Consider the following 14,358-nt stretch of genomic DNA (forward strand, 5'->3'; position numbering starts at 1 on the left):
AAGCAAGGGACCAGCAGTAAGAAACCTGCATTTTAGTCTCTTCCAGTACGTAAGGTGTTGGAAATGTCACCTAACCTCATCCATCTCTAAATTTTTATGAATCTGTCCTAAAAGTGACTTCAGAAACTATTTGATCAGCACACATCTCTTTAATACCTGCCTAGAGGAGTTTTGCTTTAAAACAGTTTTGCTAAGTTTCCCTGTAACAAACAGACACTTGGATGATTACTTTCACTGACTCTAAGCAGTGTCAGATAAGCTTTTCAGTAATACCTGTTTAAGAAATTGGTCATAGCTTACAAGGAGGGTCCTCACTAAGAACTTTTATTTGAAGCTGTAAAGAAGTGAGTCGTTTTACCATCTGCTCTGCGACCTGGCTTTCTCCACCTCCATGTTTCCTTTGTACACGCACACACGCCTCCCTCTCTCTTTTCCCTCTTCTTCCCTCTCTCTCCCATGGAAGAGTGGTGAAAGATAGTCTTGAAGTAGAACGTAACTATAAAAATAGCTCCTTCAGGTGATTATGGAAGAGTGGTTACATTATTTACCTTGATGCTGTAAGAACTACCATAATTAGTACTAAAGTAGAGACCAGCATATGATGACAAATTCAGCAGTTGTTTGTACTGAGGTATGTTAATGAGTTTTTTGGGAGCAATATCATATTTTATATAATTTAACAATATTTTATAGCTATATTTAAGAAACATTTTTTAGCTAGCTATATTATATATACTACATGTTATATGTATATAAAGCAAAAAAAAGGAAAAAGCCGTCAGCAAAGCAGTGTTTAAATGAGGGGGTTTTGTGGCATTTAGTAGGCTTTCAGAAAAGGATAGATGGATGGTTGGATGGATGGATGGATGGGTGGATGGATGGATGGATGGATAATGAATGGACAGATGGACTGACAGATGAATTAATCTCTTTTTTAGAAAGGTCAGTGTGGAGGCTAGATTATGGAGGAGAGGCTGGAGGTGGAGAAATCAGTTAGGACTAACCCAGTTGAAGTGATAAAGGCAATACTTGTCTTTGAGATGAAAAGAATTGGCTTTTTTGATACCCCACTGCTGTTCACTTGAGTTTGGGTCTTGTGAGCATTGAAGGGTAACAAAAAACTATCCAGGTTAGCAGGTACTGGTTTCTACATGCTTCTTTCCTAGTCTTTTCCCACCCACTTTGTCACCTGTTCTTTGTGTTCCTTAAGTTTTATTTGGAGGCAAAAGGTATTCTTAGTGCTTTGTAATGTGAGTTTTAGTCTATGTATTCCTGGGAGTGTCAGCATTCTTTTCACCTCCCACCTCTAGCACCCACCCTTAGAAAGGTATTATTTGTCTGTTGCTGAATTCTTAGAGGAGGTTAAAGAAAATTCCATTATCCTTTTTCTCCATTGTGTTCAGTCTTTTGGCTTTTTAGCTTTTAGCTGATAAAAGAATAAAGCATACACGTTTATCAAATGAAATAATATATGAGAAAAGCTCCTGATAAACTTATAATAAGTATACTAGGGTCTCAGGAGTCATTGTGAATCTGGTTTATCTTGGACATTTTTGCAATACCGTGCAATTATATTGAATTTTGTAATAAGAGCTGCGTAATCCCGAGCTGCTTTAGATTTATCAAAGATTAAACTGTATGCAGCTGTTGGGGAGAAGAATTTGTTCTCTACCCTTCTTGGTTCTTTTTTTAAATTTTTATTTATTTTTATTTTCATTTTTTAAAGGAAATTTTAATGTCATTAACATATATCGAAGGTCTTTTTTTTTTTTTAAGTATTTGTTTATTTATTTATTTATGGCTGTGTTGGGTCTTCGTTTCTGTGCGAGGGCTTTCTCCAGTTGCGGCGAGTGGGGCCACTCTTCATCGCAGTGTGCGGGCCTCTCACTATCGCGGCCTCTCTTGTTGTGGAGCACAGGCTCCAGACGCGCAGGCTCAGTAGTTGTGGCTCACGGGCCCAGCTGCTCCGCGGCACGTGGGATCTTCCCATACCAGGGCTCGAACCTGTGTCCCCTGCATTGGCAGGCAGATTCTCAACCACTGCGCCACCAGGGAAGCCCCCCTTCTTGGTTCTTTGGCTGGTCTAATAATCAAATTAACATAAGACAGATTAACAGGAGAAAACCAAATTTAATTATTTATCTACGGGGGCCTCATAAGAATATGAGGGCAAGTTGGGCAGTTGAGGCTCCTATGCCATCCTGAGCTAAGGAATGGGATAGGAGACTGGGGCATCAAAGGGGAGGAGGGTAATTCACAGGGAAATAAGAAAAACAGATATTTGGTAATTATATGTTTGTCTTGCCCTATACATAGGTCATTCAGATAAACGTTATCTGTGGTAACAGTCTGTCTCTGAGCCAGGGCCCCCCCTACCTCCATCTAAATTCTTTTAGGCTGTTGAAGGGGGAGCTAAAAAGCCCTTCCTGAGCCTGTTGGACCTCCCCTGTCTTCAGCTCCAGACAGTCTGCATGCCAGAGTGGCACATTTTGGGGAGGCTTGTTCTGAATCCCTTCACAGCCTTGTCTTTGTATTATTGTACTTCATTATATCCCAATTCTTTAAAAGTTTTAACTTCATGTATATGTACTATGTGGTAGACTGGTTCCCCAGGAAGCAGATTCTGAGGTTTACATGCCAGAGTTTATTGGGGAGTGCTCTCACGATCAACACCCGAGCAGGACTGGGCAGTCCTGGGCTGTGTTACAGTTATAAGGCTTCAGCCAGCCCTGCAGAGAGCTCTGACGAGGGTTGGTCCTTCAGAGTTACCTCAACTTCGGGTGAGAGAGCCAGGCCTTATACCTTTTATTAGTTATCTACTGTTGCATAATAAATTACCCCCCAAAACATAGCAGCTTAGCACAGCAAATATTTATTATCTCATGATTTCTGTGGAGCAGGAATCAAGGGGCAGCTAAGCTGAACACCTCTGCCTCACAGTCTCTCACAGGCTACATCATGGTATCGGCCAGGGCAGCAGTCACTTCAAGGTTTGACTGGGGCAATCCACTTTCCAGCCCACTCACATGCTGTTGGCAGACCTCAGAATAGCCACTTCCAAGTCCACTCACGTGGCTGTTGGTAGGCTTCCAGGCCCTCACTGACTTGTTGCCCAGAGACATCAGTTTCTTTCCATGGGACCTCCATAGGGCAGCCCACAATATGACCACTGGCTTCCCTTAGAGCAAACAAGCCAGAAAGTGAGAGTGCCCAAGACAGGCCGCAGTCTTTCATAATGTAATCTCAAAAGTGACATGCCATAATTTTTGTCATATTCTATTCACTAGAAGCAAGTCCTTTGAACCAGCCCACACTCAAGGAGAGGGAGTGACACAAGGGCTTGAACACTAGGAGGCAGGGAACTTTGGTGGCCATCTTAGAGGCTGCCTACAAACCCCCATAGCAACCAGTCACTGGACGCAGGTTGCCCAAGATGGGATGTGACCTTGGGTGAAGCAGTTCTCTTCAGCTGAGGAAGTTCCCAAAGAGAGCACACAGCTGAGGGTTGCAGGCTTAACAGCCTTCCTGACAGTTGGGGCAGTAAATGCTTCAGTCCTGAGTGGGATTTGGGTGGTACCAAACAGCATCCACTTCAATATGTATAGCTCTTAGTTAACTAGGATGTTTAATAAGCCAGAATTTCTGAGTCTTGTTATTTAAACTGTGCAACATGTAATATTTCCTTATCTGTTTTTGTGGTTTTGTTTCTAGCACTCTTAGAAACATCTTTTATATATGTTACTTTACAGAGTGTATTATAAGACTGGTGAATATATTCTTCCACTGGAAAACACTTTTTTTTAAAAAATCTATTTTTAAAGGAGAAACTGTATTGTACCATGTATCAGAATCACTCTTTTATTGATACAGGTCAGCTGAAATTTTTCAGCAAACAGCATAAAACTAAATACTTCTTAGCTTACAACGAGTAATTGTTAAAAACCATTTTAACTGAGCTAAAAGATAGATTCTAAATGCAAAAGCATTTTCAAAGCAGTATTTACCCTTTTCTAGATATGTAGTATTGATAAAAGGAGCTAACAAGGGATTAGGAACAATGGATTTCTTTTTCATATTATAGATTTTAATTGAATAAAGTTATAAGAATTTGTATGTTGTCTTTAATCCTCTAATTTCTTTCAGCTTTCAAGTATGGTTTTCTTTATCTCTCTCTCTCTCTCTCTTTTTTAACTCTATTTTTTAGGTGAAGAAGACCAGGTTCCTGATTTTGTCACTTTTCTTTATCAAATAACCAGAGGAGTTGCAGCAAGGAGTTATGGACTCAATGTGGCTAAACTAGCAGATGTTCCTGGAGAAATTTTAAAGAAAGCAGCTAGCAAATCAAAAGAGCTGGAAGGATTAGTAAATATGAAAAGGTCAGAATGATTGTGCTGCATTTTTTGATTTATAATGAAATCTTCCAAGTTGTCCCAGGAAGAGGATTGTCCTGTAAATGAACATCAGGACTTCCTTCAAGTGTCTCTTGAAGTATTGTGAAACATTTAATTACAATAAAATGAAAACAGCTCTTACCAAAGCTCATGTGAATTCACTCAGCCCTTCTCTAGTCAGATCTTTATTAAGTTGATAAATTGGTTTTTTAATCATTTTTCTAAAGAATTAACTCCTTAATATGTACCAACACATTCGTTGCCTAAAATATTCATTTATGCAAAAAATTACTAATGGAAACCTCAATATATAAAATGTTTAGGGTACTTCTTTTATTCATATATTGCATTCAGATATGCAGTGGTTGCATTCAGAAGTGAAGAATTCTGTCAGGACATGAATGAAAATAATAGTGTCACATAACTAGGTGATTAGAGTCAGTATCCACACGTCACTTACTTTGTGGATTTGTTTGTGACAAATTTTTCATTCTAACCGACTTCTCCATCATCTAGGAGCGCTTTTGTGAATGCACTCACCTTTTACCCTGAGTAGCCAGCAAGTATATAGTCAGTAATATATATTAATATACTAATATATATACTAATATATAATCTTCATATAAACCTGAGACATATATACTAATATATACTAATATACTAATCTTCATATAAACTAATAATATATATATACTAATCTTCATATAATCTAATATACTAATACTAATCTTCATATAAACCTATATGAATATATACTAATCTTCATATAAACCTGAGACATACTTTGGAAGGAAGATACTCCTAGGAAAATATCATACTAATAAATAATAAATTATAGCCTTTTCCCCCCAAATATAAGATTATATTATAAAACAACATAAGCTCCTCACCTACCTCCTACCCCACTCCTTCTCTGCTTGGAGAGTCTGATCAGCCTGGGGCAGGACATTATTGCCCTGGTCCATAACCATATGACCAAGAGTGAACAGGCTGTTAGTCCAATAGAACATCTTGGCTGACCACTATACTGTAAGAATATTTTTTAGTTCTGGAAATCATCCCCTATTTAAATATTGAAATATTAACACCTAATATTAGTTAAACAATTGCCAACTTGTATACTGATGTACAGTTGTGCAACCAACTTCTCTTTCTCCTCTTCCTTCCTCTGTGGTTCTGCCTTGCACTCCACACTTTGCAGTGGTAAATGCTGGTGAACCAGGTCTAAAGTGCTGGAATACTATAAAAGACATGTCGTTTCCTCTGTTGACATTCTCTTCTGGATCCTTTCCTCAATGCCAAGTTAGAAACAAATGTAATCAGTGACCGCCTATTTCTAGTTATTTGTTACAAAATAGATTAACATAGAATTTTTCTAGAGAGAAAAGTAATCATCTATGAGAGTTTAAAAGTAAGCTTAGCCCTTAGTTCTTTGGGCTGCTTTAAATCCTCTCTTGTTGTCTTCTTATTTTTCTTTTTCCCTAAAGAAACTAGAATAAAACTTTACTACAAAAGATACATAAGCAAGATGGTGATAAAATATGAGATTTTATACATGTTGCTGCTGTATAGCCTATAAAGCAAGAGCAGTGAAATTCACAGGTTATTTATAAATATTTTAACTCTTCCAACTAGTATATGAAATTTTGAAATCTAGAAAGTTATCTTAAAAAGACAGAATTATAGAAAGAGATTGCATTGGGATGGAATCTGATGATTTATCAGGATACACTGCATTTATTGTTTTTCCTTTTCACTAAAAGTGCCTGTCACATCGATTCCATTGGCGAGATCAAAGAAAGCAAACTGAATCTGGTGCATTCATGTGGGTTTGGTAATAGCTAATATTTATTGAATGCTTGCTGTGTGCACCAGCAAGTCTGGGCAGTCAGTCCTTTGCAGCAGCCTAGACACTGTGCCAGTTACTGTTCTTATTGCTTTACATACGTTAACTCACTTAATCCTTACGACAGCCTTGTGAGATAGGTACTGCTGTCATCCCCATGTTATAGTTGGGGAAAATGAGGCCAAACGGGGGTAGGAAGCTGACCAGGAAACCAGGGTCACGCAGCTAGTTGGTGCCGGAGCAGTGATTGGAACTCAAATACTCCCTCTTCAGACCCTAAGTAGGTCTGTTATGTTGGCATTTTACTGTTTCCATAGCCTGCATTATTTTATTAAATCAATTTTACTTTTCATCCTGTGAGCACACATAGCCTCTGGCTGAGTTAGAGGAGGGAGGAAGCTGGGCTCTCCCCTCCCCGGAGGCAAGAGAGCTGATCAACAACTTTGGTCTCTTGATTATAATAGCAGCACTGAAAAACTTGTTTCTCAGGAAGGCTGATGCTTCCTGACATAGCTTCCCAACCACAGGACCTTGCCTGTGAGTCTAATGTTACAGACTTTTCATAGCTTTCCATGAGATGTGCTGGCCTCTAACAATTGCATTTATAAAAGAAATAGTATTTTATTTTCTCTCCAGGAAAAGGCTAAAGTGTTTTGCGAAGTTATGGACGATAAATGATGCAAATGATTTGCAAAAGTGGATGGATGAGTTCAAACTGGAAGAAATTACAGACTTCTCTTCCTGATGAAAATGAAGACAACGTTTTGGAACCAAAAAATAGAGAATTAAAAATACCAACTGTATAAAACAACTCTCTAATAACAGCCCATCTTTGTGTGACCTGAGCATAAAACCTGACAGTGATATATTCCTGTTAGAAACAGGGAGGCCTTTTGTGTAGAAAGTCTGTTTCAGGTTCCTGCCATCCTTTTAAAAGTATAAACACTTTTGAATATTAAGATTTCTATCATGTCATTAGAAAATCTCATGGAAGGTAAGATTCAAATAAAATCAAAAACTTCTAAGTAAAACCTGGAGTGGTAGAATATACAGTTCATGAACTTTTAGAGTGATATAAAAATTTAATGCATAATTTTATTTGTTTCAGTTCAGATAATTTGCAACTGGTTGAAATGTCTTGCAGGAATATACCTTTTCATTCGAACTAAAATAATTTTATAATGCTGCCAGTTTATTCACTGTAAGCATAAGGATTTTTGAAGAGAAATAGAAGGAATTATTAGGCTTTTAGAAACAAGAGCACAGAAAGAGGTCATATGAAATTTGAAAAGCTAAATATTGTCATAGTTTTAAGCAATTTGAAGATTGTTGGATTAAATTATTTGTCATTCATTCAAGTAATAAACATTTGATGAATACTTGCTATAATATATGATTTTTTTTCCTGTTGAATTCGGGGGTTCTCAACTATTTGGGACATTTGTTACTTTTTAGGTTTAATTGTGGAACCAAGGTTGCTGCTCCTCCCAAGTACACAGAACTGAGCTTTCTCGTTTTGGACCTTTCTACTAACTGACATAGCAAATGTATGGTCTTCCCAGTATTGAACCTTATAGCTATGTTGATTCATAACAATGCTCGCTCCCTGCATGTTTAGGGTGACAGTGCTCAGCTTTGTCCCTGAGCTTTTTATAGCACTCACAGCCTGGCTTCTCATATCCATATTCTTTTTGTTTCTAAATATATGATCTTGCACAAAGACTTTCCATCCTGTTTCCCACTCGGTTTTCATTCCTACTCAGTGAAATGCCTTCACTTGATGCTTGATGGCCACATTTCTAATTTCTTCTTTAGATTCTTTTTTTTTTAGCTGCGCTGCGTGGCTTGCGGGATCTTAGTTCCCCGACCAGGGATGGAACCTGCGCCCCTTGCAGTGGAAGCGCGGAGTCTTAACCACTGGACCGCCAGGGAAGGTCCCTTTAGATCATTTCTTACAGTGGCCCTAACAGTGAGCCCTGGACACAGTCAATTACGTCTCCCCAAGTTGATGAAGAGCCGTTGGTTGCTACACTTTTGAGTCACTCACGCTTTAGCCCTGTGATTCCCCACCTTTATGGAGTTAGAATATGATGTAGTTTGATTCCACCATCCTTCCAGAAATATTAACATACAGTGAAATTGTCAAATGTATCTCCAAACAGAGTTAGTTGGGATTTACTCTTTACATTTTAAAAATAACACTTTTTAAGCAATGTTTCAATACTCCATAAGACCATAAATGTTTTATATTAACAGAGGTAGTGCTGTAACCTTACTGGCAGGCCAGCAGAAAAAGGAGATGAATCCAGGAATGTCATGCTCATGCCTGAGGGAGCTGCAGGGACCAGCAATCACAGGTCGTATCCAAGTGGACAGTTGGGGCTATCTCTGGCTTGCCCATTGTCAACATTCAAGCAGGTAAGGGTTTCAGGAGCAGTGTGTCCAGGCAGTGACGGTCCTCAGTGTCTGGCAAGTGACAGTGTGGAATATTACAAGGTAGATTCTCTAACATAAAGCAGGATATCAGCCAGCCAGCCAATTTGCAGGAGGTCAGGCCTGCTCCAAGTTTGGAAGAAGATCAGCACTGCCAAACTGCAATTCTAAGTGAGGCTCCTTCCCAGCCAGGGTGCTGAGGTGTTGAAGGGAAAGTTGTGTCAGAGTCCTAGACATGAAGATTGCACGTGTGCCATGGAGATTGGCAGGAAAGATGCCATTGATTGGGTATGTGCTCCAGGTATCAAACTTAAGGAGTGCTGCAATTCTAACATTAGATATAATGTCTTTGAGATCCTGATTTGATTTCCTTTAGTTATAAACCTGGAAGTGGGATTGCTGGATGATATGGTAGTTCTATTTTTTATTTCTTGAGCAACCTCCATACTGTTTTCCATAATGGCTGTACCAATTTACAGTCTCACCAACAGGGTGCAAGGGTTCCCTTTTCTCCACACGTTCACGAACACTTGTTACTGCTTGTCTTTTTGATAATAGCCATCCAAAGGGGTGTGAGCTGATATCTCATTGTGGTTTTATTTGCATTTCTCTGATGATTGTAGTCAGTTTTATAACATTTTTATCACCCTGAAATCTGTTCTCATTAGCAGTTACTCTCCATTCCTCCCCCAAATCCCCAGTCCTAGACAGTCACTAACCTGCTTTCTGTCTCTATAGATTTGCTATTTTGGACATTTCATATGAATGGAATTATACAATATGTGGTCTTTGGTGTCTGGCTTCTTTCATTTAGCTTACTGTTTTCAAGGTTCATCAATGTTGTAGCAGGTAGCAGTACTTCATTCTTTTTTATTACTGAAAACTATTCCATTATATGTATATACCACATTTTGTTTATCCATTCATCAACTGATACACATTTGGTCTCTTTCCATTTTTTGGCTATTATGAATAGTTCTACTGTGAACATTTATGTACAGATTTTTATGTGGCAAGCCGCAAGATTTTTTTTAGAGCTCCCCCCCAATAATTCTAAAGTGCAGTCTGGTTTGTGAACCACTAGTCTCATAGATTACAAGTGACTAAACAATATTTTTCATTGGATTGACAATCATTTGATCTCTCTCTCTCCTCTGCTTAATCTATCATTTAGACAAAGCATGGCATACTGTAGAAGCCCAATAAATATTTGTTGAAATAGAAAAGAAAAACCAAACCCTTTCATATTAGAAATCCAACGAAATGACTCTTCATTTCATAATCAAGATACTATTTCACTAGGGATTCAAGATCCATATAGAAGTATACTATATCTTAAAACAAAAAAATTAAAATTTCTTCTGCCAATTTGTCCAAGTTAGAGCCTGTTGTCTTGGTGGTAGTGGTAAGGTAGCTGGTGAAATAGTGCTTGCTCACTGCATGAATTCCAGAATAAAGACTAGATTGAATCCAATGTGGTCTACAAATTATTGTAGAGCTTTACTAAGTTCCAAGATCAGTATTAATTACTGCTGTGCCAAGTAATTATAAAAGTGTCATTTGATGTTTCACACTAAGGACATGGGTGGAGAGAAAAAGGAACTTGGATTAATACCATCTGCGGTTTCTAACTTTGTAATTACCATCAATTCCTCTTTGGAACATTGTGGTTAGTATAGATGATTATCGTTAGGTTTATTAATGTTCAAAGAGGTATTACGACTAGGGAGATATCCATTCTGGTTTGCCTGGGATCAATCTGGGACATTCTGGTCTACCCCTGTTTTCCTGGTGTACTTGTTAAAAGCCTCTTTCACTCAAAAGTGACCTGTTCTGAATAATAAATTACGTGGTTACCCTAGTTTTAGGTGCTAATTCATGGACACACTTACCGACTTGATGGATTTTGAATGTCGTCTTTAAAAATTGATTTTTTTAACCCACTGTATGAACTGATTTTTATCTGAACGACCTGCCAGTTGTTTTTTGCTTGTTTATAATAAATGCTTTACATTGTGGCATTTAGAAACTACCACTCTGGTAATTGGCATGTTAGAGCTTTACTACCTAATCTGTTTTTGAGACTAAATCCCCAGAGATAACTTTGTCATCGGCCTTGTCTCCATGAAGATGGTGAAGAGTGTGCACCTATATGATCATGAGACACATAGCAGGGCTGTCTTCTGGCAGAAGTAATTATTGATCTCAGGACGAAGAACCCTTTTCTCTAGTTGTTTTGTCCTTTGCTCAAATCATCCTTTCATTGCCTTTGACTATATCCTTTTTCTTTTTAACATTCAGAACAGTCATTTTATTTTCTACATCAGAAATATTATGTGCCATTTTAACCTCCTTTTCAGCCTCATGCTCCCTTTTTTTAAAACCTTACTTCCATGAAGCTCCTTCATTGGATGTAGGGATGTCCCGCCCTCTATCAGAATCACCTAAGGAGGTTTTATTCTATTTTATTTTTTTAAATTTTATTGAAGTATATTTGATTTACAGTGTTATGTTAATTTCTGCTGTACAGCAAAATGATTCAGTTATACATATTTATATTCTTTTTCATATTATTTTCCATTATGGTTTATCACAGGATATTGAATATAGTTCCCTGTGCTATACAGTAGGACCTTGTTGTTTATGCATCCTATATATAATAGTTTGCATCTGCTAATCCCAAACTCCCATCCTTCCCTCCCCTATCCCTCCCTCCCCCTTGGCAACCTCAAGTCTGTTCTCTTTATCTGTGAGTCTATTTCTGTTTCGTAGATATGTTCATTTGTGTTGTATTTTAGATTCCACATATAAGTGATATCATATGGTATTTTTCTGCCTCTTTCTGACTTAACTTCCCTTGGTATGATAATCTCTAGGTCCATCCATGTTGCTGCAAATGGCATTGTTTCATTCTTTTTTAAGGCTGAGTACTGTTCTGTTGTGTATACATACATATATATATATATATATATATATATATATATATATATACAGACACATATATATATACAATTATACACACACACACACACACACACACACACACGCACACCACATCTTCATTGTCCATTCGTCGATGGACATTCAGGTTGTTTCCATGTCTTGGCTATTGTAAATAGTACTGTTGTGAACATAGGGGTGCATGTATCTTTTTAAATTATAGTTTTGTCTGGATATATGCCCAGGAGTGGGATTGCTGGATCATATAGTAACTCTATTTTTAGTTTTTTGAGGAACTTCTATACTGTTTTCCAATAGTGCCTGTACCAGTTTACATTCCCACCAACAGTGTAGGAGGGTTCCCATTTCTCCACACCTCCTCCAGCATTTATTATTTGTAGACATTTTGATGATGGCCATTCTGACTGGTGTGAGGTGGTACCTCATTGTAGTTTCAGAATCACCTAAGGAGGTTTTAAATACAGATTTCTAGGCCTCACTTTAGCTCTGCTGAATCTGAATCTTTGAGGTTGGTACACAAGAATATCAGTCAATGTTAATTTTTGTCCTCATCTCTTCTTTCCCATTTTCTCTCCCCTTTCCTTTTCTCACCTCTCCCTACATGATTAGTGGTCTTGTCTCCAGAGAGATTTGCTAAAACTCATATTCCTCAGATCATAACACTTCTCCAGGATTCTGTCTGATTCAGTAACTTTGGTATGGAACCCAGGGAACTTTTTTTTTTTTTTGGATAGACTTTATTTTTTAGAGCAGTTTTAAGTTCACAGCAGAATTGAGGAGAAACTACAGAGACTTCCCATGTACCCTCTGCCCACACAAGCACAGCCTCCGCTACTGTCTGCATCCCCCACTAGAGCAGTACATTTGTCACAATCGATGACCCTTCATTGGCACATCATTATCACTCAAAGCCCATGGTATATATACTAGGGTTCATTCTTGGCATTGTACATTCTATGGATTTGGACAAATGTTTAGCGGCATGTATCCACCATTATAGTATCATATAAAATAGTTTCACTGCCCTAAAAATCCTCCATACTCTGCTTATTCATCCCTTTTTCTTCTCTAACCCCTGGTAACCACTGCTCTTTTTACAACCTTTGTTTTACAGTTTTGTCTTTTCCATTGCCTCTGTCATTTAGTTGGGATCATGCAGTATGTAGCCTTTTCAGATTGGCTACTTTCACTTAGTAATATGTGTTTGTTTCCTCCATGTCTTTTCATGGCTTGATAGCTCATATTTTCAGCACTGAATAGTATTTCATTGTCTGTTTTTATTACAGTTTATCCATTCACCTTACGAAGGACCTTGTAATTGCTTCCAAGTTTTGGTAATTACGAATAAAGCTACTATAAATATCTGTGTGCATGTTTTTGTGCGACACAGTTTTGGGTAAATACCAAGGAGTGTGATTGCTGGGTTGTATGGTAAGAGTATGTTTAGTTTTGTAAAAAGTTGCCAAACTCTCTTCCGAAATGACTGTGCCGTTTTGCATTCCCACCAGCAATGAATGAGAGTTCCTGTTGCTCCACATCCTTACCAGCATTTGGTGTTCTCAGTATTTTGGATTTGGGCCATTCTAATAGGTGTGTAGGTTTATTGTGGTTTTAATTTGCAATTCCCTAATGACATACGATGCTAAGCATCTTTTCATATGCTTATTTGCCGTATGTATCAATATATCTTTGGTAAGCTGTCTGTATAGGCCTTCTGCCTGTTTATTTAATTGCAAGGTTCATTTTCTTATTGTTGCATTTTAAGAATTCTTTGTATTTTTTTAATAACAGTCCTTTATCAGATGTGTCTTTTGCAGGTATTTTCTCCCAGTCTGTGGCTTGTTTTCTCATTCTCTTGACAGTGTCTTTTGCAGAGAGAAGTTTTTTAAATTTTGATGAAATCCAGCTTATCAACTATTTCTTTCATGGATCATGCCTTTGGTGTTATATCTAAACAGTCATTGCCATACCCAAGGTCATCTAGATCTTCTCTGTTATCCTTTAAGAGATTTACAGTTTTGCATTTTACATGTAGGTCTATGATCCATTCTGAGTTAATTTTTGTGACAAGTGTAAGGTCTGTATCCAGATTCATTTTTTAAAATAGACTTTATTTTTAGAGGAGTTTTTGGTTCACAGCAAAATTGAGTGGAAAGTACCAAGAGGAAAGTTTATTTTTGAAATGAGTCTCATAAGTGATCTTGATGCAGATAGTTAAAGAACTGAGTTATGAGACGCATGGTCATAATGCCTTCAAATTCTTATTCATAAGAAGTCAGTTCTGCAAATAACGGTGGGCCTTTAATTTCTCCAAACTCCTTGCATTTCTTTGTAACAGAATATTAGGCAAAAGAAACACATAAAGTTGCATTTTTGTGTTATGAAACTTAAAGGAGTGTCTATAAAGAGCATGCTTGATGCCTCAAACTGTTCGTAAGCTCTCTGATATAATGGTATTTTATATTCTAAGTAATATTCCAGCCAATGTAGAGCATAATCAGGAAAGGAGATAATGAAAATCTTTCCAAGCATCAGCTCTGCTTCATGACCTTGAGCACTATAATTTTCTAGTGAACAGTAGCTTTGCTATTATTAGTACACAAGCTAAGTTCTAAAATATTCTTTCACTGTAGGCACAAGAACAAGATGACCTTAGTCAGAAAAGAGTTGTTGATGGAACCAAAAATTAACTCACTTTGTGTAAGCAACAGGCTTACAGGTCCCTGT

The 14,358-nt window shown here is 37.7% G+C and overlaps 1 protein-coding gene across 5 annotated transcripts in view; it reads left to right on the forward strand.

Moving 5' to 3' along the window:
• The window catches only part of MSH3 (mutS homolog 3), a 192,717-nt gene extending 185,161 nt beyond the window's left edge, over positions 1 to 7,556 (forward strand). For 3 of the 5 annotated variants that reach the window (XM_068535585.1, XM_068535587.1, XM_068535588.1), the window contains exons 23-24: positions 4,205 to 4,376; positions 6,874 to 7,555. In XM_068535585.1, coding sequence (XP_068391686.1) covers positions 4,205 to 4,376; positions 6,874 to 6,982 — 281 coding nt within the window. In that variant the 3' untranslated portion in view covers positions 6,983 to 7,555. Of the gene's footprint in view, positions 1 to 4,204; positions 4,377 to 6,873 lie in introns of all 5 variants that reach the window. The other 2 variants (XM_068535584.1, XM_068535586.1) reach the window with 1 other exon arrangement.
• Positions 7,557 to 14,358: the final 6,802 nt, after the last annotated feature.

Source organism: Eschrichtius robustus, chromosome 2 (genome assembly GCF_028021215.1).
Source record: "Eschrichtius robustus isolate mEscRob2 chromosome 2, mEscRob2.pri, whole genome shotgun sequence".
Classification (NCBI taxonomy): Eukaryota; Metazoa; Chordata; class Mammalia; order Artiodactyla; family Eschrichtiidae; genus Eschrichtius; species Eschrichtius robustus.